The sequence below is a fragment of the Numida meleagris genome, chromosome 2, assembly GCF_002078875.1.
Source record: "Numida meleagris isolate 19003 breed g44 Domestic line chromosome 2, NumMel1.0, whole genome shotgun sequence".
NCBI classification, from domain to species: domain Eukaryota; kingdom Metazoa; phylum Chordata; class Aves; order Galliformes; family Numididae; genus Numida; species Numida meleagris.
In genome coordinates, this window is record NC_034410.1 from 126048773 (window position 1) to 126075996 (window position 27224).

At 38.8% G+C, this 27224-nt stretch overlaps 1 protein-coding gene across 8 annotated transcripts in view; it reads left to right on the forward strand.

Annotated features, from left to right (window-relative positions):
• MATN2 (matrilin 2) overlaps positions 1-27224 on the forward strand; it is a 75873-nt gene that overhangs the window by 38053 nt on the left and 10596 nt on the right. For 7 of the 8 annotated variants that reach the window (XM_021386993.1, XM_021386992.1, XM_021386990.1 and 4 more), the window contains 17 exons: positions 2924-3046; positions 9453-9575; positions 13908-14030; positions 16754-16876; positions 18482-18604; positions 18760-18882; positions 19279-19401; positions 19490-19612; positions 19804-19926; positions 23270-23392; positions 23487-23609; positions 23700-23822; positions 24002-24124; positions 24347-24469; positions 24611-24733; positions 24895-25017; positions 26690-27103. In XM_021386993.1, coding sequence (XP_021242668.1) covers positions 2924-3046; positions 9453-9575; positions 13908-14030; positions 16754-16876; positions 18482-18604; positions 18760-18882; positions 19279-19401; positions 19490-19612; positions 19804-19926; positions 23270-23392; positions 23487-23609; positions 23700-23822; positions 24002-24124; positions 24347-24469; positions 24611-24733; positions 24895-25017; positions 26690-27103 — 2382 coding nt within the window. The remainder of the gene's footprint in view (positions 1-2923; positions 3047-9452; positions 9576-13907; positions 14031-16753; positions 16877-18481; positions 18605-18759; positions 18883-19278; positions 19402-19489; positions 19613-19803; positions 19927-23269; positions 23393-23486; positions 23610-23699; positions 23823-24001; positions 24125-24346; positions 24470-24610; positions 24734-24894; positions 25018-26689; positions 27104-27224) is intronic. The other variant, XM_021386995.1, reaches the window with a different exon arrangement.

Consider the following 27224-nt stretch of genomic DNA (forward strand, 5'->3'; position numbering starts at 1 on the left):
AGCTTTTCAGGTTAACTGTCTTTTATATGATCGAAATCCTGTCAGTTCAAGTATGGTGGTGATGAGCCCTTCTTTCTCCATTATGCTGCTGAGCAGGCAGTCTTCTCAGTCCTAGTCTCACTCTCTCCATCTCTTGGTGTTGCTGTCTTTCCTGGCACTGGTGGACTGTCTATGATACTGCTGCAGCTGTTGAATTTGGGCTTTCTTCACCTGTCAGTGATTTGGCTGCTGGCACCTGTCAGCAGTCCTGGCACTGCTGCATTTTTTGGCTTGTTTCTAGGTGTTAATTGGTCTTCTATTAGTCTCCTCCCTCCCCACTTTACTTTTCATTCTTCTCTGCTTTTACTTAACGTTACCATTTCTTAATAGGCTTTATTCTACCCTTTTCTCTAACTTATTTCATTCTCTTAAGCCTGAGAAACCTATATAAACATTAGTAGTAAAACAGCAATACCAGAGAAGGGTGATTTGTGCTGCCTGCAGATCAGTGAGGACAACATGAGCAGCCAGAGTGTGGAACTGGTAACTGGAAGTGAAAGATGGCTCTCACCACTTAGTAACTACTTCTAAGCAAGAAAAACATGGTGGAACAAACCTGGGGAGATGACAGCTGGATTCATTGCTCGCTTGTGCAAAATGCCATTAAGTCATTCTTTTAGAAAAAGATGATATTGAAATAGTCATGGTTAACATTAAGTGTTTACATTCTGGTTTCAATATCATGACAGTACAGAAATATGAAAATAATAAAACAACAAAAATGAGGAAAAGATCACTCTGCTTTGGTCTTATATAGATTTTGTATATTTACAGTAGGGTTACAGTGCTTCAGTATATGAAATGCAAATTTATAATTCTTCCCAATTTTTTCTGGAAGATGTAAGTCCACTGGCAACTTGCTGATTGACAGGCTTTTGACAAGTTTCACTTCTAAGCAAGTACTACCAAAATGAAATGTGAAGCTGAAAGTGAAATTAAGTTGCAGGCAGATTACTAATGCCACTATGCAAGGATAAGCCTGCATGGAATAAGGGCTTGAGGAGGGAGTGGAAAGATAAATACCTATCTCCAAAAGCAACTGTCAGGAGAATATTGTGACTTTCTAATTGTGTCAGTAGAAAGGCTTTATTTAAATTGCTGTGCTCATTATTGTTAGAGGCCAACAAACCTACTTTTGCAAGTAGGAGGCTCCCAGAATGAATATACGTGGAACAAAGCAAGCTTGGAAAAATCAGTACTTTGTATGAATTATTTATTTCAAGTTGTGTTGGTTTTTTTGTTTTTTTTTTCCACACCTTTTGTACTTGAAGTACATTAGCAACTGCACACAGTTAATATGTTGCTCATAAAGGATTCTAAGACTTGTTGACCTATTTAGTTGCCTCTCAACTTCATAATCATTAGTTGGGCAGTTACAGGTATTGTGGTAGAATTGCATGTTCACTAAAGTTTAAATGCAGAGGAGGAGGTGATTTATATGGGCTATTTCTTAGGGATGATGATATATAGAAAAAAATTATGTATTCTTTGGCTTACTTATTTGCTAATGTGTCTCCTAAAACACTTGAAAATGTGCACTTGGTTAGAATGAATGTAAGAGAAAAGCTGACTAATTATATGACACGTTAGATCCTTGAAATAGATATGCAGCAAATACATTTTTACATGAAGCTATTCGGTGTGGAAACAGGAATGTAGTTGCCAGGAAAATGTTTACACATTAGCCAGTAAGAAATCTAATTTGGCTTGATTCAGCACAAGTATTCCAAAGGCTTAAAAGAAGCTCTTCCAAGGTAACTATCTAGGTTATTTACTTTCCTGACTAGATGACCTTAACTAATATCTTAGCGCACCTGAGTGTGCATTGTTTGCAAAGGGAGGACTATTAGAGAGAAAAAAAATTGATTTAATTAAAACAAACTCGTCACTCTTATAAGCAGTTTGGGAGGGTCAGCAGTATAGAGTATAGAGTAATAAAAAATATTACTCAGTTGGCAAAGATGGGGAAACTGTCTCATTAAACATCTGTGTGAAGTTGGATGCATTACTGCCTTCTGTGGAAGGAATCAAGTAAACTTGCCTAATGTGGGCCTGGCAGCTTTTGGGGGGCAGGGCACCTGCTTTGTGACTTTTCTTTGATTTCTTCAAGGGCTTTCTGTGTAAAGAAACAGCTTAACCTGTAAAGAAGTAAAAGAACAAAATTAATTTTACTTCCTTAGCGCTTTCAAATGAAGTCTGAGTAAACTCTAAAGTATTACATTAATACCCTTTTGGCAACCTATCTTGCAAATATGGATTTGTGTAATAGATGACCAGACTTACAAAATATGTGACTAGACTAACAGTGTTTTATTTCTATCCTACAAAAGGCGTTATATAAACAAAATAGCAGTGGAAATCAGCTAAAGCTCTCAGGCTTCGTAGCTGCACCTGATTTAATAGGTATATATTCTGAAGGTAGAAGGTATTGCTATCAGTATTCTATATATTCAGGCTACTGGGACAGGTCTTGATAACTAATACAACTAGGAAGGAATTAAAGAAAATCAGAGCAATTCCAGGGCTGGATCTGGAGAGACAGAAGACAAAACTAAATAAAATAAATTCTGCTACTTGCTGGTCTACAGTATGAAGATCTGGACGGAGTTAATGAATGAGGCATGGTTTCCAGATTTGAGAAAACACAGTGAGAAGGTTCCTGACAGAGTTGATAAATGTTCAGAAAGTAGGAGAAATAATCTGGGACTCATATGAAATTTAATTTAAAGTGCACTGCTTTTTGCAGAAAGGCTCTTCGGGACAAAAATTATGTCAGCTTTTCCTTCTCCTGAAGCTACTGTGTGTAACTAGTACTGTAATCTCTATGTATAATAGTTCTAATTTTGTTTTTCTAATTACAGATGTTGTTCTTGTTCTTTTTCAGTTGTAGACTACTGTGTTGTGGATAATCAAGGTTGCCAACATGAATGTGTTAACACCGAGGACTCCTATTACTGTAGATGCCACCCAGGGTTCATTTTAAATCCAGACAAAAGAACTTGCAGGAGTAAGTTGTGATAAGGTTTAATTATGAACAGTATGTACTCCTTCATTCCAGTTCTCACTGTTCCTGGGAACACTGAATAATATGTTGGGTATAGAAAATGATGGAGTGCCCTTGAAGCCAAACGTCGTAAAAGTAATTAAAGTTGTTTTGCGCGGTAGTTTGTTTTTATGAGGAGTGAATAGGTGGAGAGGCCCCTTCTATGAACAGGCTCCTGTTCCAACAGTATGAGCCAAAAGCTTTGTCTTGCATAGTCTCTTTGATTATCCAGATTTTTCGTTTAGAATATCATCTCCCTACCTAGGTAAACAAGGCTGTACAAGACGATTTGTAATCATCTTGGTTGCTAAAATTAAACACAGTGAATAGTTCCACATCAGAAGAGACATTGCATCCTATTATCCTATGGATTTTCTTCCATGGTGTGTTCTTTGATACCTTGTGCCAAAGGTATCTCTGGGAAAATGAGTAGCCTCTACAAAGCTTCCATATTTCTACCAGATTGTAGTAACTTCAGAGGTTTGCTTGTTTCTCAAATTTAATTGACACTGGGCTAACATGTTCAAAAGTTACCAGAGTTGGAGGAGATATAAAGTGGAAGAGAACTTACAGACCAAAAAATACTCTTGCCAAAGTTTCCCTTAATCGGGTAAACAAGCTAAAACCTCCATAGAGTTTAATGTCATAATGAAGTTCAGGAAATACAAAGGGAAAACCTTGATATACATTCCTAGTTGACTTTTTTCTCGTAAAGACAGACCGTGGTAACTACACCTTACTGTTGCATTTGTAAGCAGACAAACCCCATTAGTTTTTAGATGAGTGGAATTGCTGACACCAGTGATAAATTTAGCCGGTGTTATCTAATAATGAGAAGAACCAATTTTCTCAAAAAAAAAAAAAAATCCTAAAGATAGCACTGCATTTCTGTGTTTTTACAGGGGGCATTTCAGTCTTTATCTTGAGAGACTAAGTTATCCTTTAGACTGCTCTGGGCATTACACTTGATACCTATTTCACTTAATATTCAGAAAGAAAATGTCTAATTCAAACTTTACGTCTGACCTCATGATCCTGAAAAAGAGACACGTACTTCCAGAAGGTGTCATACCTCTGTCTGTGTTTTTCTTGACTATGTAGGAAGCTAGATGTTTTGCCAGACTAGACACCTGATTTGTAGATCTACAGAGTTCAGAAAGATGAATTTCCTTCATCGCCAGGGGACAGATTACACTTGAAACCGGTTCATGTTGCTTGTAGCTTGTATGAAGCAGCCCATTTGTCAATTATCTGTCAGCCAAGAGGTGGCTGAATTCTCTTGTACTTCATATCCATATGTTTTGGAAATCTAGTATGGTGTAAGTGCATTCCACAGCCCAAGCAAAAATTCTTGTGAATTCCTTCAAATCAAGAATGGGAATTTTATTCAATATTTTCTCTCCCAATTTGAACTGATTAAAGACCTTCAAACTGCATCTTTTATATGATATTTTATGTGTCTTGAATTGTTTGTAGCTTGTTGTCTAATCCTCCGAATTACTTTAACCTGTTTAACTTGATGAGCCATAGACTCTGGAAGCTGAAAGAATGTTCTGCCAAAGTAGTATTTCAGGCCTGTCCTATCTCTGTCCTCTGCTTTAATTATTACCTACTGGTGGAGACAGGACACTGGGCTATGTAGACTTTCAGTCTGATCATGTGCTGCTGTTTTTATGTTACAAGCATGAAAGCTTTCAGATGTTGATTGGACAGGATCTCTGGAAGTCATCTACTTTAGCCTTCTTCTTAAAGTGGAGCTGCCACAGACCATAGATCAGGTCAACTGTGGCTTTGTCTAATTGAATCTCGGAAAGCTCCAATGGAGAATCAACAGCCTGTCTGTGCAGCCAGTTCCACTGCTGGACTGTCTTTCCAGTGAAAAACATTTTCCTCTTGCCAAACCTGAATCACCCAAGCTGCAGGTTGTGACCATTGATCCTTGTTTTATCATCTGACACTACCAAGAAGGGTTTAGTTCCGCTACCTTTGTAATGACATAGTCTTCTTCTTCACCAGGCTAGGTAAGACAGGAATCCTCAGTCACTCTGAACAAGTCATGTGCACAATGCCCTGGACAACTTTAGTAGGCTTTTGTTGAGCCCTCTTGAGTTTATTGCCTTTAACTGGGTGGGGAAGTACTGTTCCAGAACTGGACAGTGTATATCAATGCAACCTCACCAGAGCTGAGTGGAGGCAAGGTAGTAATTTCTGCTTGCTGTGCTTCACCTGTGTGTTCCAATGTGAGGTTTGCTTTATTTGCAGTAAGATTACATTGTTAGCTTGAATTCAAGATCGCATTCACAATAAATCCCAAGGCACTTTCCATTACAGCTGCTACTCAGCTACCATTATGGTCCTTGTGGCATCAGCAGGTCTTCATGGACCTGCCCACCCTCCTCAGGGCCTTCTTCTCACCCCTGCCTATATCCTAGAAACCTTATTTCAACTCCTCCTGGAGCTCTCAGTTCCTTCCCCAGTGATGCTTAGACATGCTGATTTCCAGAAATGCATAAGCCTGAGCCTGGCAGTAGCACTCACTGATCCAGATCCTGACCTACAGATTGACTTCCTAGCTTGACTGTGGCCTTGCTCTACCACTGCAGACCTGACCTGTGATCACTGGGCTGTGTCAGACCCTGGCTCACTCACCAGTGGTACCCTCACCTGATCCTGACATATGGATTGGCTTCCTGGCTTGATGTTATACCTGCCTTATCACCATGAACTTGTCATATGATGTGTACTCCTTGATTAAACTTGGCTACCATTTACAGTCCTGTCCTGCTGAACTCATTCAGGTACTTCAGGGTAGTGCATGGTTGGCAAGACCCCTGTCCTGCCCTGCTCTATTGTTGCCCTTGATTCCCTTTCTCTTAGGGAGCAGCTGGCCCATGCTGCTCACTGGCAGCAGGTTTTGTTTCAGTCTGTGCAACCTAAGGAGTGTTTCCACCTCAGATATAGAACTTCGCAATTGTTGCTGAACTTAAGACTTGTGTTGGTTCAATTTTAAAGTTTATCAAGGTTTCTCTGTACTGCTGCTTGCTTACAGTCGCTATCCCTAATTTCGTGTCATCCACAGATTTGAAGAGGGTGCACCTTGTGTCATCATCTGTCTGTCACTAATTAAGATTTTAGCAGTGTGCCCCCCAGTACTGTCCCTTTGTGGTACTTTGGACACTATCAGCAACCAGCCAAACATGAAGCCGTACATCACTACCCTTTCAGGATGGTGGCTTGGAAAATTTTCACTCTAACAGTCTTTTCTTCTGGCCTATACCTCCTCAGCTCCCAAGTGAGCGTGCTGTGGGAGACAGCATCAAGAGCTTTAGTAGTGTCAGGGGATGTTATACGCACTATCTCCCTTTGTCCACAGACCTGGTAGTTACACGATTGAAGGCAATTGGGTTGGTCGGGCATGATTTGCCTTCGTTAAGTCCATGTTGACTATTCCTGTTTATCTTCTTGTCCTTCATGTATTTGGAAATTGGTTCTGAGAGGATGTGCCCCATGATCCTGGAAATGAAATGGTGCTAATTGGTCTACAGTTTCCTGTGTCTTGCATTTTTTAAAGATGAGTGTAATGGCAGCTTTTTTCACTTATCAGGGACCTCTCTTAGTCTCTCAATTTTCATCCGTGATAGACAGTGACCTTGTAATCAGATGAGCTGGCTTTTCTACCACTCCCTGGCAATGGATCCACCTTCTCTAAGGAGACTTTAAACTGTCTGGCTTCTCCCTCTCCTTCCCAAACTGTGCCATTATACATGGAAGTCTGGAAATACACTTTGCCTCTGGGAACCAGGAATTAAAGAAGCTTTTTTTTTTTTCCCTCTTTCTTTTTTCTGTATTGCTTATCAGGTTGTTCCCCTAGCCACCAACAGAACCATGTTTTCTCTGACTTTCTTATTGCTGCTAGAATATTTGTAGACTCCCTTCATACTACCATTAGTGTATTTCAGTAGTGATAGGTCCAGCCAGATTTTTTTCCTTCTTTCTCCCTCTACTATTCTCCCTTTTTGTGTTTTAGTTTATTGAGAAGTTCCTTAATCAGCTAAGCAGATTTTCCAGCATAAAAGGGTCGTTTGTTCCTGAGTTCATAGTACGTTTTCTTTAAAAATCATTTGGCTCTCCTGGGCTCCTTTTCTCCTCCTGGCTCTTTCTCAGAGGATTCTTCTTAGCAACTCCCTGAATAAGCTGAAATATGAGCTTGTAAAATCCAGAGTCCAAATTATGTTGTTTCTTCTCCCATCATTCTGGATTGTGAGCTCAGTCATCTCACGGTCATAGCACTAAGTCAAGCAGAATGTTAGCCATCCAGAATTTGTATTAGGGAATCATCCCCATGATTGTGCAGGAACGTTCTGAATTGTCTGTATAATGGTATCTTACCTTTCCCAAAGGTGTTCGGATGGTTGAAATTTCCAGCCTGAACAAAAACATGTCAGTTGGAGCCTTCTGCTAGCTATTTTTAGAAAAAGTGATCTCCTACATCCTTTTGTTCAGATGGGCTAAAAGACTCCGCCACCACATTCCTAACGTCATTTCCCTACTGTTCTTGACTAGTGTCGTGGTTTTATGATTTTTGGTTATTGGTATTCCACATCATAACATCATGTAATGAATGTACCTGGTTCTCAGAAGAGAAGGACTACTACAGTCCCCACGGTACTTTGCTCCTCTGTTACCATTTTCCAGCCGGAGGGAAAAGATAAAAGCTCGCAGTATAAAAAATTGCAGATCTCAAGACCTCGTCCCTTTTTCCGCCGTCTCTCGTCTTGGCAGCACCTCGCTCTCCAGCCGTCTTATCGTCGGTAGTAGAGTAAGGCCTACCTTGATTTTGGGACATTCTCTCTCTCTGTATTGGATTTATCAGCTCAAATTGTAATTATATTGTATTATAGTGTGTTGTTTTGCATTCCAATATCTTATTTAGTAAATTAGTTTGTTTCTCCTCAGATTGTTGCCGCTGTTCTTTGCTCTCAGGGCTATCTCCTTACCCTTTTCCCCTTTTCCCAGGGCGTGGGCCTGTGGGTCCCCCGTCCCCTTCGTCACGGAACCGGGCCAAACACCCGTAAACCGTTGACAACTAGAAACAATCTGGGCATATCTATGGTTTTATGTTGGATCTATATGGAATGGAGGAGATCGTTTATTAACAGCGCACGGCTACACAAGGGAATGCAAACTGAGATCCAAGAATGACTATAAGACAAGCAGAGACTGTAATCTCTCGGAGAGGTCCTTCAAGTCCCACAATGCCAAAATAAGAACTGAGCAGTTCTTATGACAGTACCCAGACTCGGCCAACAGTTCAGTGACCATCTGACAAGTCCATAGTGTAAAGACATGTCCAAGGCCAATCCTGGAAATCAAGTAGGTCAGGATAAGATGTGCAACGCCTTTGTATGCGCAGGCATGCTAATAACATAATTCAGGCAAGAACGGGCAAGAGCCTAACATTAAATGCAGCTCCCAAATCAAGGGGTGGAGGCTACAGACAAGGCTTCTCACAACTTTGTATCACACAATTCAGTTGCCGTTTTAACTGCCTTCTCTTTTGTTATAAATACTTCAGATTAGTTTAAAATTAAGGGAGAAAATTCCATCAGGGTGCAACTAAGGAAGAGTCAAAGTGTCTGGATGTAGTAGGCAATAGAGATTGATTCAGAAGCAGCAGTCAGAGAGGAATGTGCAAAAATGTGTAGTCATTCTCATTTAAAATGTGTATCCTGAATCTAAGCGTAAATAAAACTAACATTTAGTAAGCCATGTTTCCTTACAGTTGAAGAGAGAGGTAGACTCAGATTATTGGTGAGGAAGGCAGAGGTAATTCCTAGCTACTGAGTTAACTGTTAAGAGCACTTCAGCCACTACTACTGCTTGGTTTATTATTGGTGAATGCTTTCATCATGTATAAAGGCTCAGTTGTGTTAGATCACCACTCATACAAGAATAGGTTCTTCTTTAGGAAGCTAACTATCTCTGGGAATAATAATTTGCAAGTATGTTGCAGATTATATCAAACCTCCTCTAAGTTAAACGAAAAGGCAGTTTTGATGAGACTGTATATGGGACTGAGCCACAAAATGTTCAAAAATATTTAATTTTCTAACTTCTGTACTGCATGTAGTACATGTGTTTTCCAAGAATTCATTTAAGTATGCACAGCTGGTATACGTAAGTATAGCAGATATTTTAAAAGATGAACATTTTATTTTCACAATTTGAAACAATATGCTAAAAGTTACAAATGATGCATATGGGAAAAAAAAAAAAAAAAACTAAAGAAAAGAAAATTAGGTAAATGGTTTTTACCTAGCCTATTTCTGGGGAATTACATTCATCACTGACATAAGTTCTTCCCATTTAGGACCAGACTACTGTGCTCTTCAGGACCACGGCTGTGAACAGGAATGTGTTAATACAGATGATTCCTATTTTTGTCGATGCCAAGAAGGGTTTAGACTTAATCCAGATAAGAAAACATGCAAAAGTGAGTAATCTTTTGGACGTAGTGAAGTTCATCTGCTTTGATTTCTTAAACCTTCTGTAAATGCTCTGCTTTCTGAAAGGGTGAAAGTTTTCTCTATAGTAAAGGTTGAAACAAATCTTTCTTTATAAACTTGAATTTTACCTGAGCTGTTCATGTTGGAAAAATACCCAGTTTGCTGTTTTGTAGAGTAGATTGTATATTAAACATTTTTAGGAGAGATTCAGTAAAACCTGAGGAGTAATAAAGGAACCACAGCAGCTCGAGACCAAGAAGTTTATTACTCTTTTTGAAGCTTTGTGACCTCGTCTTGAAGTGACAAATAGTTTTGTTTAGTTTTTGGTTTTATTTTTAATTTCACCTTGCTTTGCTCTGTTGTTTTTAGCCAAGGACAGATATACCTCATTGGCTGTAAGTAATAGATTGTAATGTAGTTACGGTAAGCAACTTAAAATCAAACATGAAACCCCATACAGTTTCCTTCAAACTGTGTAAACAGCCTCGGCAATGTTAGGATTATAAACCAATTACACATATTATTTTTTTCACAAAGACTTTTTGTGTTACAGCTCTTCCTGAGCGGGGACTCAGAGTCACAACAGGTCTTCAGTGTAATGCTGTCAAAAAAGAACTAGCTTGATCTGGTGACTGAGTCCAGGGGGGTGGGGGTGGGGTTGTACTGATGATATTCTACAAATAGGAATCTTGATTAGAGCAACATAATTATATCTCTAGATGCTTATAACTTGTATATATTTTTGAAACTATGTTTTCTTTCAGTCTTAGAGATGCTTTCTAAGAAGCGCCATTGTCTATACAGTGCTGTTTGTAAGCTGTTCTTGCTTTTAATATTTATAGGGTATTTTAACATATTCAGGTTTTTATAGAATGGATGTGCCTTGGTGAGTATAGGAGCAAAAGGACTGTATTGTCTTGAATACGTATTGCCTAGGATTTAATTGAGAATTAAGGAAAAACTGGGGTACTTTTCCTTAACTTTAGGGGTTTTTGGATTTGGCTGTAAATCTTAAGCCCTCTTCATAAAATCAGGAAAAAAACATTATTGATGACCAGGCATTCCTCCTCCACCAGAGAGCATCGATTCTAATGACTGCAGGAGCAGGACTGTAAAGTCTAAGCTCAGTCTTGCCTAACCAAGTATTCGCAGACAGCTCTTAGATCCTCAAGTCACTATCAGATGTACACAGCTTTAAAAGTTGTGCAGATCATAGATGGTACCATTTAAGGAAAGTGAGTTTTTCTAAGCTGTTTTACTTCAGAAACTTTCCTGACTGGTCTGAATTCTTTAGCATTTTTCTCTATCTGTAAGTAAATATCTGTGAGTTAGGTCGGCATGACTGTGAACATGAATGTGTTAATTTGGAAGAGTCATTTGTATGCAAATGTCATCCTGGATATGCCCTACGACGTGATGGCAATACATGCGGAAATTAGTGTCTCATGAACTGCAGCAACTTGTTAGTGCAGTGGGGTGAGGTGTGACTAGAACAAGAAAATGCTCCTGAGTCCTTTCTGACATCTTCCTGAGTTACGCAAACTTATGCTTCTGTAGCCAGCCATGAATGAGCTCTAGTGAAGTAATGCTGTAGTAAGATCCCACATTCAACATGGAACTAAGGTGTCATTTTCTCCAGTCCTAATAAATGGGAAAAGTTGTTCAGCTGTGGTGTCTAACATAAAAGCAAAGCTTAGTCTAAATATCTGTGTCATTGCTATGTGCTATTAAAACTGCAGCACACAGAAAACTAACATATGTTAGAGATACAATATGTAGAAATGCATAGAAACTTCCTTCTCCCTTATGTTTACACTTTCATCAATCTGTTTGATAAAGTGTCCTCTATTAATAAGAATGTTACTAAAGGACCAGCACTGCACCAGAAAACACCAACACCATTGCCCACTTGCTGTCATCTTTTGGCCACAACAGCCCCAGGCAACACTACAGCCCTGGGGCAGAGTGGCTGGAAGATTGTGTTGAAGAAACGGAGCTGGCGGTATTGGTCAATGCTCGGCTGAGCATGAGCAAGCACTGTGCCCAGGTGGCCAAGAAGGCCAATGGCCAATGGCATCCTGGCTTGTATCAGAAATAGTGTTGCCAGTAGGAGTAGGGAAGTCATTGTCCCTCTGTACTCAGCCCTGGTGAGGCCGCTTCTCGAGTACTGTGTCCAGTTTTGGGCCCCTCTCTGCATGAAAGACATTGAGGCCCTGGAGCGTGTTCAGAGGAGGGCAACGAAGCTGGTGAGGGGTCTGGAGCACAGGCCTTATGAGGAGCGGCTGAGGGAGCTGGGATTGTTCAGTCTGGAGAAGAGGAGGCTCAGGGGAGACCTCATCGCTCTCTATAACTACCTGAAGGGAGGTTGCAGTGAGCTGGGGGTCGGCCTCTTCTCTCTTGTAACTGGTGACAGGACAAGGGGGAATGGCCTCAAGTTCCACCAGGGGAGATTCAGGCTGGATGTTAGGAAATATTACTTTTCTGAAAGAGTGGTCAGGCGCTGGAATGGGCTGCCCAGGGAGGTGGTTGAGTCACCGTCCCTGGAGGTGCTCAAGGAATGTTTAGACGTTGTGTTGAGAGACACAGTTTAGTGGGGTTATTGGTGGTAGGTGGATGGTTGGACTGGAAGATCTTGTAGGTCTTTTCCAACCTAGCTAATTCTATGATTCTATGATTCTATGATCTAGTTTTCAGAAAATACTTTTTTTTTCAGAGAACTACTTTGCATAGCATGTAAAGTGTCAGTAGCATTTTTGCCTAATGTACTAGTGACATACATTGCCAAAGGAACGCTGTCAATTAAATTAAAAATAGTTTATAGGCCAGGGATTAATAATTTTTAAATAAACTGTTTGTGATAAGGCCATATTTAAGGAAACTTGGATGCGTTGCAAGAGCTCAAAACATTTCAACAATTATGTTTTTAGGCTATCACAAGCTGAATATCTAAAATATATCGCAAGACACTAGTTGTCTGTTTTTTTAATATAGACCTTTCCCCTCTCCCTTCCCCTTATCTTCCTTCTTACAATTGTTGAAAATAGAAAAAAAAAATTTAAATGTAATGAGGCACACATGATGAACAAGTTTACAGTTATACTTTTTTCTAAAACATGGAAATTGGCAGCTTTGTGAGTACCCCGTTCCCTGAAAGCATGTGTTAAGAGATTCTGCATAAGAAACGAAAGTATTTCAATGTTAAAATTAATATTAGTGTAGGTGTTCGTATTGTAAAAGATGGTGCCAAACTACTCTTTTTTTCCCACATTTTTTGTGTGATCCAAGAAGTTACACAAGCCTCTTCATGATGATATAAGTCCTTGGAATAAAGAGACTGTTCCAGCTGGAACTTGCTTTAACTAGTAAAAACTTACACCTCAGCTTCACTTGTTTAAGCCAATGTTATCTCTGTTTATGTATAATGGGAAATCTGGACCGACTTCTTGGAGTCCTGCAAAGTCACTGCCTAGTTAAATAAACAAATAGATGTCAATATTTAAAACTAAGTAAATCTATATTAAGTGTAGGTTTGTTGCTTTTTTGTTGTTGTTTTTTATGTAGACAGACGTGTCTGGTCACATCTGTAAATGATTTGCAAATAGAAACATATGAGACTGTTCATGCCTGAAGGTACTTGACTACATTTGATCAAGTTAAGCTAAAGTGATTTGAGCCTATACAACCAAAAATAGTCGTTAACAAGTCAGGAATAAAATGCTATGAGAAAGTTCAGTATAAAGTTTTTTTCCTAAAATGTGCTTTTTCTGTACTTACAGAGTCAGCAGATTACACGGTACATTTGCAAGTGCACGTATCTCAGCCTACAGCTTTGCTCTCTGTTCTATGAACCAGTTTCATACAAGATTCAAAAAATATTGTTTTATCTTAGTTATAACTGGAATAAAAATAGGAAAAACAAATAAATTACACATGTTAAGACAATCCCATTCTTTCTCTTTGAGGCAATTTTATGGTGAACAAAAGAGAGTCTTGTTTTTTTAAAGAAGGAAAGTGTGATCCTGTGGGTAATACCAGGCAGGGCCTCAAGACTCTCCCTCTACTCCACTTTGCATTAGTTTGGCGAAGGAAATCTGTGCTCTATCAAGTTTGTTGTTTGCTGTGTGGAGTTGTTGTATTCATTTCACTTAGGTGTTGTTAATTAACTCAGTTTATTCAAATAGATGGAGATACTACATAAATTAAAAAAGTGTACTGACCTTTTTCCCTTGCTCTGCAAGGGCATTATGCATCAACTACAGTTTTGTAGTGTATGTATCTAAAAAAAATGTGCTTTCTTCAATTACTAACATAAATAATAGGAGTGGACCACTGTGCAGAAAGCAATCATGGTTGTGAGCAACTGTGCCTAAATACTGATGACTCCTACGTCTGTCAGTGCTCTGAAGGATTTGTCATCAATGAGGACCTAAAAACCTGCACACGTAAGTCATCTGAGAATATGCTTGATCTCAGCCCATGTGGGAAAGGTTTCTGTTTTCACACAGGGAAGAGGACACACCTGCAGGGTGAGGGAAGGAATGCTATCCAGAGGGATGTGGACAGGCTCCAGAGGTGGGCCTGTGCAAACCTTCTGAAGTTCAACAAGGTCAAGTGCAAGGTCCTGAACCTGCATCAGGAAAATCCCAAACATGAATATAGGCTGGGCAGTGATTGGATAGAGAGCAGCTCTGAGGTGAAGGACCTAGAAGTACAGGTGTATGAAAAGCTCAGTATGAGATTTTCTCTGCTTCACTCTTGCGAGACCCTATTGGAATACTGCACTCAGCTCTGGAGCCTGCAGCATGAGAAAGACATGGGCCAGAGCAAGTCCAGAGGAGGGTCATGAGGATGATCAGAGGGCTGGAGCACCTCTTCCATTAAGACAGACTGAGAGAGCTTGTGTTGTTCAGTACCTAAAGGGGATCTCCAGAATGCTAGAGAGGGACTCTCATGGAGTGTAGTGACAGAACAAGGAGTAATGGTTTTAAACTGAAAGAGGATAGGTTTAGATAAAATATAAGGAAGAAATTATTTACTGTGAGCATGGTGAGGTGCTGGAACAGGTTGCCCAGAAAAGTTTTGGGCGCCCCATCCCTAGATGGCGGGTGTTCAAGGCCAGGTTGGTTGGAGCTTTGAGCAACCTTACCTAGTTGGAAGGGGGTTTGGAGCTAGCTAGATGGCATTTTGAGTCCCTTCCAACCCAAACCATTCTGTGATTCTGTATTTCAATTTATTCTCACAGACTACATTTCAAAAATAGCTTAATAATGTTTTGAACACAAGCATGGAAAGAAAAAGGACTTAGGAAAGGATGCTTGTCAATATGTCTGTAAATCCTAGTGTTTTCTGAAAAGTTTTGGGAGATCTGTGCATCCCCAGGTGATGAGGACAGTTTTTCAGACACATGGCAGTTGTGTCAGACTGACAGGTCATCTTGACAGCAGCATCTCCCAGGCAAAATACATTATCTGGTCTGAGACAGGAGAAGTGTGAGTCTCATACAGCTTAACAGTTTGCATGTGAGCCCTTAGTAAGTGAATAAAAGTTGTCCTGACAGCTCTCCACCCTTTATGAATCAAATGGTCATTGAGAATCATTGTGGTTTCACAAACTACCTCCATCACTGGAAAAAATAATATACAGAAGGGGCCAGGAAAAGAGGAATGTAAGTGTATTTTGCCTTCATTTTTCCTGGACCAGTTCTCTTTGATGAGAGAGTTTTGGCCACCTTTTCTATAGATTGTGGAGGTATGTTATTTTTCAAGCGTGTTGAGCTTTGGAACAGCTGCAGAGTTTGCTCCTTTACTGGCACTTGGGCAACACAGTTTTAACAGAAATCAAGTTGACACAATAATGATTTCAGGAAAAGTGAGGAAAATCAATCTGCCTTTGCCTTTAGCTTTGTCTTTGCCTCTGTACTACGCTTTTTAGTCCCACCCAATCTCTTGGCAGATTTTGCTTTTGTCACTGTGACCCTCTAAAAAGAGGCAGATAGTAATGCACATATTGTAATGTACATATAAGGGGGTTGGGGTCTACTAGAAATAATTTGAATATTACCTAAAAGAACCACTGAAAAATTAGAAATAGACAAACTGTATTTTTAAGAGTTTTGTCAACTTGTGAATGGAAAATCTGCTTTTCCTTTGTAGTAAAAATAGGCATGGGTTGTTGTTTTTATTTTCCATTCAGTCATTTTCCTCCAGGCTGTAGCTGGCGACCCAGCAGCAGCATTAAAAACATGCAGTGGCTTCTAGAATCCCTCCATGCAATAAAATGGAGAGATTTTGAACACTTCTTGCCCATGTATCCCTCTCCTAATATTTGTTTAGGTGTAGGATGTCTTATTCCTGAGCTCCAGGTGAGTTGCTGAAACCTCATGGTTTTTTTAGACTATCATGAAAAGTTTTTTTTGGCACTTTGTGATACCCTGAACAAGCAGCTGAGTGGAAGGGATTAGCATTTAACATTTACCACTCCTAAGAGGAAAACGTCTGGGAATCACAACACTGGTGTCATATACAGAGGCACAGGTATCTTAACACAGGTATCACATCTGGGAGAACACCTGAGTGGTAAACAGATTTCTTCTCTGACAAATAAAAAAAAAAGAGTGACACTGTGTGTGTAGCCTATAAAAATTCGTCAGTGCTGCCTGCAGAATCGTGGGAGTATTATGTCCTGGTACTTCAAAGAAGAAACCCTTAGGAAAAGAAAAAAGTGGACCATATTCGATAGGTCTTGTCATTTGCAATTCTTTGCAAAAGCTTGATTAGCCTAAGCCAAAGATTACTGAGGTTCCAGAAGGATTTTCTGCCTGCCATGTTTACATCAGATCATTTAGAGACCGTCTTTGAAGGAGGTTCACGAGGTAGCTATTCTGTCATTGCTCCTGTCTTTTATAAAAACATTGTTAAAGTGTCAGGTTCTTGTAATTCAGTCTGTGAGTACTGAGACCTGGATTCTGTTGAGCTATGCTAAACATTCTCAACTCCACTTACAGCAATTAATGCAAAGTATACCACAGGGCCCTCTTAAATTTAATTGAAGGTATATGTATATGTATTACCAGATAAGGGACAGGATTGTTGCTTATATGCCATGCAAATACTAGAAATGATGGTTTAATTGTTAATTTTTTCAATAACTTCAATTGCTCCTGCAGGAGTTGACTATTGTGCTCTGAGTGATCATGGCTGTGAACATTTGTGTATAAATGGTGACAAATCTTACACTTGTCAGTGTTTTGAAGGATACAGGCTTCGGAATGATGGGAAAACATGTAAACGTAAGTTATTCAGCAAGTCAATATTAGATCTTTATTACACGTAAAGTAAAAAGTCTGTAGGGTGAGATTTGATTGCTTAAATATTGCTTTCCAATTGCATTTTATATGCTCTAGGATTCCAGAAGCTCACAGTTTTCCCTTTGGTGTCATGTTTGCCAGCAGTATGTTGATGTCTTGGATGCTCAAGGGCATCTGAAGTGGCACTGAGTACATACTTTTAGGTACTTGAGTCACTCCTTAAATGTCTGGAATGTATAAAAAGTAACTGTGCCTAAACACACACTGGTCTGCTGTGGATCCAAAATAATTTTATTCCAGCTTACATCCTTATATCAGACAACTGTAGTTTTCTTCTCAAATCAAGGCAAAAATATGTAACATTTCAAAATACTTACACAGCATGAAGAAGCCTTCAGTACTAATGGAATATTCATTCCTTTGCCCAGTGTGAGATAAGGTTGATTGCAAAATGGATATCATAATTGCATTATACATTTGGCTATAAAATGTAGTTATGATGAATGACAGATGTATAAAAAATTTTTTTCTGATATGAGAGTGCACGCTAAGTTACTGGAGAAGAACTGTGGACAAATCTTTGGAAAACACAGGCATAAATTATTCTGTAACTATAACGCCAGTCATATCCAAAATTTCCATCAACATCTTCTGTTAAATAACATTAAAAAAAATATGTTTAAGTAATCCAGACATGGACATGACAAAAAAAAAGCTCTGTGGTATCAGTTTTGTGTAGCATTTATCAGTTTTTTATTACATATATCACATCAACACCCTACTTCGTTAGTCCATGTGAACAGTGATAAATTTTGTTTGTCTCAGGAAGTAGTTACAGCTTGATATTGCAAAAGCAAGTGAAATTTTGTTTCCATGCAGCAGCCCTTGCGGGAAAACAAAGGATGTGGGGAAGAAAGTGAAAGTAAGAAGGTTTTTAGTTTATCCAATATTAATGAATGGATGTTATTTTATTTTATATTGAAATATAAACTGTAACTAAATCACACATCAGAAAAGCTCACTTAACATTTGCTCAACCAGTTACAGCTGACAGTTTTCCAACAGTCTACAGCAGGATCATACAATTTGTTTTTCATTACATTTAAATACTACATACACTGAGCTTTTGTAATTTTAGTGTACAGAAAAATGACAAATACCATCTGAACTTAACTCCAGGGAAAGAAAGCATAACTATCACAGATTTGGGCAGGTTTATTATTGAAGATAAAAATATGGTGATGGAAAGATCTGTTTTTCACCAGAAAGTTTACTTGAAATGTGGATGTGGGATTTAAATGCTTTTGGAAATCCTTGTGGGGCATTAACCTGCATGATGGGGACACATGAAATGATATAAACTCTGGAACCAAAGCAGTGCACTTTTCCTTAATAATAAAGTTGTAAAAATTGAAGAAGAAAGATTTAGCTCTTTGTACAATAAAAACTGACAGTAGGTGCTGTAAATGATTTTCAAAATTGAGTCCAGAATACCAGCAAGGACAAGAATTTCAGTAAGTGGAAGCTGTAAGACTGACCATCTTGCCCTTAACTAACATAATTCTTTATCTGTTAATTTATTCTCAGGTAAAAATGTCTGCAAATCAGTCAACCATGGCTGTGAGCATGTTTGTGTTAGTACTGACAATTCTTACATCTGCAAGTGCCGTGAAGGATTCATATTGAGAGATGATGGGAAAACATGCAGAAGTGAGTAACCCGTGTATATATAGAACATTTTTGCACATGCATTAGTCAAGGAAAGAAAGGTGTTTTTCACTTCTCACTAGAAAACATCCTTTTGATCTCTACATTTTTGAACACATTATCATTCCAAACTGTATCTATATTTAACTAATTCCCAGGACAGGACATCTGCAAATCAATCAGCCATGGCTGTGAGCATATTTGTGTTAACAAAGATGACTCTTACGCTTGCGAGTGTCACGAAGGTTTCCTATTGAGAGAAGATGGGAAAACATGCAGAAGTAAGTATTCTGGTAGACTTCTATCTATAGTATGTAGATTTGTGGAAATGTTTTAACTAATAACACTTCCATAACTTACTCACAATGTGGAATTAATATTGTTATACCTGCTAAAAGCTTTAAGAGACTCAGTGAACAGTAACAGTATACTTTACTAGCCAAACTGATATGACTGGAGACAAAACAAACAAACAAACAAACAAACAAAAAAAACCCTACAATTTTTCAGGTACCAAGAGTTAGTAGTGGTTTCTGCCTAAATTTTTGTCCCTTTCTTTGAATATATATATATACTGATATATATGTATCAGTAAACCTAATAAAAGCTATTACTTCTCCCTGCATGATGTATACATTGAAGATGTGCTTTAACCAAAAACCATCAACTATTCTCAGATAAAGACATTTGCAGTTCAGTTGACCATGGCTGTGAACATGTTTGTGTTAATGCTGATGAGTCATATATCTGCCAGTGTTACGAGGGATTTGCACTAAGAGAAGATGGAAAAACATGTAGAAGTAAGTATGCTTATCTTTAATAGATTTCCTTTCTAATCTGGGCATTTGTAGACATGTTTTAAATACTGGCACTCTTATTTTTTTCTAGATAAAGACGTTTGCAATTCTGTTGACCATGGCTGTGAGCATGTTTGTGTGAACACTGATAATTCATACATCTGCCAGTGTTATGAGGGTTTTGTATTGAGGGAAGATGAGAAAACATGTAAAAGTAAGTTATTGACATTACTGTAACTTTCTCACTCAGGAGTCACTGAAGAAGCATGTTGTGTTGTAATTCTACCTGACCAAAAGGAGGATAGATTCTTTATTTTACTAGGAACTTAATACTCTTAGTCTTTACATTTTTTGAAATGTTCTCAATTATTAAACTCTAGTAAACAAAATCTAAATTATTCCTAGGTAAGGACATCTGCAAATCAGTCAATCATGGCTGCGAACATCTTTGTGTTAATAGTGATGACTCATATACTTGCCAGTGCCATGACGGATTTGTACTGAGGCAAGATGGGAAAACGTGCCGAAGTAAGTTGCTTATGAATAAAAGAAGAAATCTAATCTCCCTTCTGCTAGGGAATTATTCACTGATTCATGGTGGTCAGAGTGGAACATAGTCCTCTATAGATAATAAGATTATTGTTTGAATTAAAAACGTATTTCAGAAAATGAACCAATTTTAAGGTCAGAATGAACATTTTAAAATGTGAACTTCATTTTTAGACTATGCCAAGGTTTAATCTTGAGCATAGGACTGATGCCTTACTGAATTCTCTGTTAACATGAATTCCCTGAGCATTATGAACCAGCCTCATAATCAATTAAAAAGATTCTTATTTACTTATCCGGGACCTATTTTTTTCATAATATCATCTTGAATACTTTTCTTTCTTTGATTTTCTCTAAATCAAAGTCCACATTTATCTATTCCGTTGTTTGAATGCAGATTAATGTCAAGCTGACAGGCTTGCAGTGAACACAGTATCCTTTTCAAACAGTGTATGTATGCACTGGGGATGGAAACTCCTTAGTGTTTTGGGGCTTCCATGGAGTTCCAGGAGATAATGAAAAATAATACTAAGCATCCAAAGTGTTATTCAGCCAGCTCTTTTTACAGCTCTTGGCTGCAAGTGATCTGGAGTTACTGCTATTTCTTCAGTAGATGCTGTGTGACCTACTTCTCAACTGATGAAACTCTTCATTCAAACAATATCACCTGTAACCTATTTCAAAAATTCAGATCTGACTGTACTAAATATTTTTACCTTTTCTGCTTAAGATTGACAATTCTACTATTTCTACCTACTAATTAACAATATATTGTTAGAATGGTTTTTGTTCCAAACACCTTTTATATAACATACTGTCCTTTATTTTGTTGGCTGTGCATTCCTTTGTCCTGTATCTTGTCATTTCAGTGTTTCAAATTTCACATATTTTCATTTTCACTAAATAATGTGAATTTTCCTTTCATTCATTATTCAAATCTTATAGCCGTATTCTATTTCAATTTCTGTTCCTTTTTTAACTATTCTGGTATTCTTTTTAGATGACTGCAGGTTTTTTTCTGGAGGAATCTTGTAAAACAAGATTTAATAGTACAGTCATCATTCACTTTTGTTTAAATTATTCCACCTCCAATCACAAAGCACTTTGGCTCACAGTTGCTTTCAGCTATATAAAACTTATCCTTTTCAAGTAAAACTATGTCTGTTGCTGGTTTATATTTCATTCTGTTTGAAAATAACAAATCTTGCACACAGCTGTGCATAAGCTGATGCTAACTAATGCTAATTTTTACCTCTACAATCATTTCTTTTTTACCTACTGGAATGGGATCTAGTTGAGATGGTTATGCCTTGAATGTAATGCTTGTTGAGCTAGAAGATTGTCCACTGTAGTATTTTTTGAAATTTTTGTATTGGCAGCCTGAGCCCTTCAAGTAATGCACCTCAGGCTGAAGTTCTTGTGAAAAAATAATTTTTTTCAACACATTAAGCCTAATTGGTTTTTTTGCTGATTGCTAAGAATCAGGATAATCCAGTTGATGTGATATTTCTGGATTTCAGCAAGGCTTTCAATAAGCTTTCTCACATTATCCTTCTGGACAAGATGTTCAGCTAGACAAAAATGTAATGTGAAGGGTGAACAACGGACAGACAGGTTGGGCTCAAAATGTTATAATAAATGGAGTTACATCAGGCTGGTGGCCAGTCACTAGTGGGGTTCCAAAGGACTCCAATTTATGGCCAGTTCTTCTCAGTGCTTCTGTAAGTGATCTGGACACAGGACTTGAATGTGTACTAAATAAGTTTGCATATGATACTAAATTAGGAAGAACTGTTGACTTCCTCGAGGGCAGAGAGACCTTGCAGAGAGGTGTTGACAAGTTGGAAGGCTGGGCGATCACCAACCAATCACCAATGCTGAGTTTAACAAGAGAAAGTGCTGAATTCTGCCCCTGAGATGGAGCAACTCTGCATGTATGTACAGAATGGAGAACAGGAGGCTGAAGAGCAGCCCAGCAGAAAAGGATCTGGGGGTTCAGGGTAATGGCAAGTTGAATGTGAGTCTGAAGTGTACCCTGGCAGCCACAGGGGCAACCGTACCCTGGGGTGCACCAGGCCAAGCATTGTCAGCGGGTGAGGGGAGGGGGTGTCCTGTTCTGCTCTGCGCTGTGCAGCCTCACCCCAAGCACTGGATGCAGGTTCGGGCACCACAATATAAGACATAAAGCCATTTAAGAGTGTCCAAAGGAAGGCAGTGAAGGTGGTGAAGGTTCTAGAGGGCAAGCTGTATGAGGAGTGCTGAGGCCGCTGAGTTTGTGCGGCCCAGAGCAGAGGAGCTGAGGGGAGGCCTCATGGCGGCTGCAGCTCCTCGCAGGGAGTGGAGGGGCAGCGCTGAGCTCTGCTCTCTGTGACAGCGACAGGGCCCGAGGGAACGGCATGGAGCTGTGTCAGAGGAGGGGCGGGTGGGGGCTAGGGACAGGTTCTGCTCCAGAGGGCGGTGGGCACGGCCCCGAGCTGCGGGGTTCAGAGAGGATATGGACAGCGCCCTCAGACACAGGGTTTGAATTTTGGGTGGTCCTATGTGGAGCTGAGAGATGGACTTGATGACTGTTAAGGGTCATTTCCAATTTGGAATATGATTCTGTAATTCTGACAAATCTGAACATTGCTGTTAGAAGCATCCACAGTTGTACTTCCTGTGTAAAGGTAGTTCTGGATTAGCAATTGAGAATATTTTCTTTTTTTGTTGCAGTGAGAAAGGAACAGAGAAAGCTGATAGATGGGTTGACTTCCTCTTCTACTTTCTCCTTCTCTATTCTTCTTGAAGAGGTTATGAGCTATTGGCTTTAACACTGCACTCACAGAAATCCTCTCATCAGTTTTCAGCAATACTGGTTGGGTTTTCTTTATCCCCTTCAATGATTAGTCCCTACTCTCCTGGGTTTTGCTTATGCAGATTCTTAGCATTGATGTATGAATCCTAAAGAAATGCTTTGCTTCATGTCCTGTGGTTTTTTGTTCAGTTTTGTTTTTAATGGCATGAATTTTTGCTAAACAACTATACTAAATTATTCCTTCTTTTACTCTTCCTGCTGTCAGTGTAAGGTCCTCCGTCTTAATCTAGTCAGATTGATCCTGAAATGATTCAATGTCAGTGGGAGACCATCCAAACCATGTAGTTCTTTCTGCTTAGATAGTAAAGAACTCATGCCTCATGTGAGCTAAGCTGTCAGTCCTTTGACTAGCTTTCAGTGCGCGTGCTTCCATATTTCTTTGCTGATGGGATTACCCCTGCAGTCTTGTTAAAAATAAAAAAAAAAAAGTTTAACTAGAAAACTGCATTAAATTTTATCTGTTTCCAGGCAAGGATATTTGCAAATCAGTCAACCATGGCTGTGAACATGCCTGTGTTAATGCTGGCGATAAATTTATTTGTAAGTGTCGGGAGGGATTCCTGCTAAGAGAAGATGGAAAAACTTGCAGAAGTAAGTAGTCTGATATTTATCAGCATACTTTTTATCTGCAATTCAAGCTCGTATAGAACTTTATTAACTAGCAAGAGCTGTCATCTGTTCTCAGATAAAGATCTTTGCAAGTCAGTCAACCATGGCTGTGAACATGTTTGTATTAATACTGATGATTCATATATTTGCAAATGCCATGATGGATTTCTACTGAGAGAAGATGGGAAAACCTGCAAAAGTATGTAGCATGAGAACTTAATTTGACGAACTATACACATAATCAAGGCCTCTGCTGATGTATGTTAACTACCAACTCTTTTGATGGCAGACAAGGATATTTGCAATTCAGTCAACCATGGCTGTGAACAGGTTTGTGTGAATTTGGATGAATCCTACATGTGCAAGTGTCACGAAAATTTCATACTGAAGGAAGATGGAAAGACATGTAAATGTGAGTAGCCTGAGCCATAAAAACATTTTTTTGGTTTTAAGTGTTAAGTCTTTTAAGTGTTGTGGCTGTGACTGTGCATATATGTTTATTTGTGATTCCTAACTACTTGAGCTGGTTAATAAAATATATTATCTCTCCCTAAATAACCTCACCTAGCAAACTCTGTCTGCTTTCCTCAGATAAAGATGTTTGCAAATCAGTTAACCATGGCTGTGAACATATTTGTGTTAACACTGATGATTCCTATATCTGCAAGTGTCATGATGACTTTATACTGAGGGAAGATGGGAAAACTTGTAGAAGTAAGTAGTTTAGTCTTCATTATGTAGTTTCTGGTCTGTTAATGAAATGTATTACTTATATAGTCTGTTCTTTGTGTCTTTAACAATCAGCTTCACAGAATAACATGAAGTCAGTTTCTTGGAAATGAGCTCCTTCATGGAAGATTATTGTTATAGTTTTCTATATTTTGTGAAAGCCATTTATGTAGCTAACTGTGCTAAATATAATTTCATTACTCCCAGGTAAAAATATCTGCAAAACGGTCAACCACGGTTGTGAACATGTCTGTGTTCCAGCTGGTGATTCATACACGTGTCAGTGCCACAAGGGATTTATACTGAGGAGAGACAGGAAAACATGCAGGAGTGAGTACCTAAAACTTTTATGGGGAATATGTCCTTCCAGTCATTAAAGTGATTACAGACTTAATTTTTCTCAAAACTGGCTCATGCCAGCTTTGCATTTAAGAACAGATCTAATAAGGAAATTCTGTTAATGATTCTCAGATAAAGACCTGTGTAAGTCCATTGACCATGGCTGTGAACATGTGTGCCTTAATAATAACAATTCGTACAGCTGTCAGTGCCATGAGGGATTTGTCCTGCGACAAGATGGAAAAACATGTCGAAGTAAGTAACAATATGTCTGTCAGCCATTCTTCAGCATTGCTACAGAAAAAAAAAGCAAAGATGTTCTACTGTGACATGTGTTCTTTAAATGTTGTGTTTGGAGTGTTTGAATTTATAAATATTTTAAACAGAATATGTATAAATATTTCAATTTTTCATAGGCAAAGATGTCTGCAAATCAGTTGTCCATGGTTGTGAACATATTTGTGTTAATAATGATGATTCATACATCTGCAAATGTCAGGAGGGATATGTACTAAAAGAGGATCAGAAAACCTGCAGAAGTAAGTACGTTTTATTTGGAAAGAAATTGTTTCTTTGAGTGTTAAAGTTACTTGACCTCACTTCAAAAGCCTCACTTCAAAACTGATATTCGAAAGCCCGAAGCGTATGTGAGTGTGATAGAAAATGATTGAGCAATTTATCTTGGTGTTCTTGTAAGCAAAAAACTAATGAATTGGAACAGTTGTTTTCATATAGCATCAAGTACAATAATAATCCTTCCCAAACGTCAAGAAAAAAGAATGAAATTTTATTATCAAGAAATGTGTACTTTATTCTTACATTTTAATATGACATGCTTAGAACATTATATGCATTTACTGCATCACTCTTTTAATTCCTGGAGGAGAAACTCTTCTACTGGAGCTCAGTAAAAACATTTATTCTGCAAAAATGGATGCCTTACTTGAGGAGCATATTATTACCAAAACATGCTTGTGACTGATCTCAGCTGTAATTAACACAGCTCACCATGAACTGTTGCCGTATCTTTACATATGTAGTGATATTGTAATGGCTCTGATAGTCAGTGTATTACCATTACTTTACTACATGACATGTTGTTTCTTCAGATGACTGCAGGGAGGAAGGAGGAATTCTTGGACAGTAGTTCTAAAAAGGCTGTTGTCTAAGAGGAAGAGTCCAAATGTTAATGAAAATTCCTTATTCCTACCACTGACTTGGTAACAGATGTCTTCAGTACTTTCTGCAGTCAAATCAGAACGCTTACAAACTGCTTTGAATTTTGCATACGCACTTACCAAGTACGAGAACTGCAAACTTGTCAGTCTCTCCTGGATTGTCTCCCAGCTTCAGTGGGTAAAACAGAAAAAGTTAATTTCAGCAATGAATAGTTACAAGCAAAGTATGTAAACCATTTTGATCCAACATTAACAGCTAGAAGCCCTTCTAGCATTTACTGCCTCACCTTTAATTTTTTAGCTGTTTCTCTGCCATTAGAGATTTAACTTTGTTCTATAAAAACATGAGCATTGTCCATATTCTGTCCCCAGACCTGAACCTAATCCTAAACTGTAGGGCATTCTACATAACCCTTCTCTCTCAGCGTTCGCTGAGCTCTTTGGCTCTGGACTCATTCTTTCCTGCAACTCTAAACATGACTTCTAGATTTTCATCTTTTATATATGTGTAGCTTCAGCAACTCATTTTTTTGTACCGTCTTTACATTTTTGCTACTTCAGCAGTACAAAGGCAGCTTCAGCAGTTCTCTTTATTTCAGTGTTGGTCATCTGCACGAAGGTAAAGTTAACATACTGGCCTATCCCTAGAAGAAAATAATGGAAACTCTGTTTCTGTATCCTAACAATGTTCTTCAGCTACACAGTTTTCTCCACTTAGCAGTCATTCTTAAGATGTGGTTAAAAATCTAATCCACTGCAAACTCTTAAAAAAAGTGCAGTATTTTTAAGAGTTGTTGTAATCTACAAAGTGACAAATAGATTGATAGTCACTGTGGTTAGATTATTGTTAAATCCTCTTGGCCATTGGCACACTCTTAGCTTTTGATACTGACTGTACACAAACGGCTCTAGACACGCTGCAAGGTTGGCTGAGCCAGGAACAAGGTACTCCAGGTATGTCTGTGTTCATACAGTCCTGTTTTCAGCTTTGTGCAGTTTTTTCATTATCTGAATACTTTTGCTTATTTTGTAGGATGCACTGAAGGCCCAGTTGACCTGGTGTTTGTGATTGATGGATCAAAAAGTCTCGGAGAGGATAATTTTGAAATTGTAAAACAATTTGTCTCAGGAATATTGGATACACTTGAGATTTCACCCAAGGCTGCTCGAGTTGGTTTGCTTCAGTATTCCTCTGAAGTCCGCACAGAGTTTACATTAAGACAGTTTAGCTCAGCCAAAGACATGAAGAAAGCTGTATCACAAATGAAATATATGGGGCGAGGTTCCATGACAGGACTGGCCCTGAAGCAAATGTTTGAGAGAAGCTTCACGGAAACAGAAGGGGCCAGACCATTTTCAGCAAACATCCCTCGAATCTCCATTGTGTTTACGGATGGACGAGCCCAAGATGAAGTCTCTGAGTGGGCTGCTAGAGCGAAGCGAAGCGGTGAGTGGAGATGTCTTTTGATTCTTTCAGAAGGGTAAATACTGTGATAAATAAGATGTGGTAATAGTACAGATGTGTTACAGTATCTTCTAATCAAGATAGAGTTTGCCACAGCAGTCTG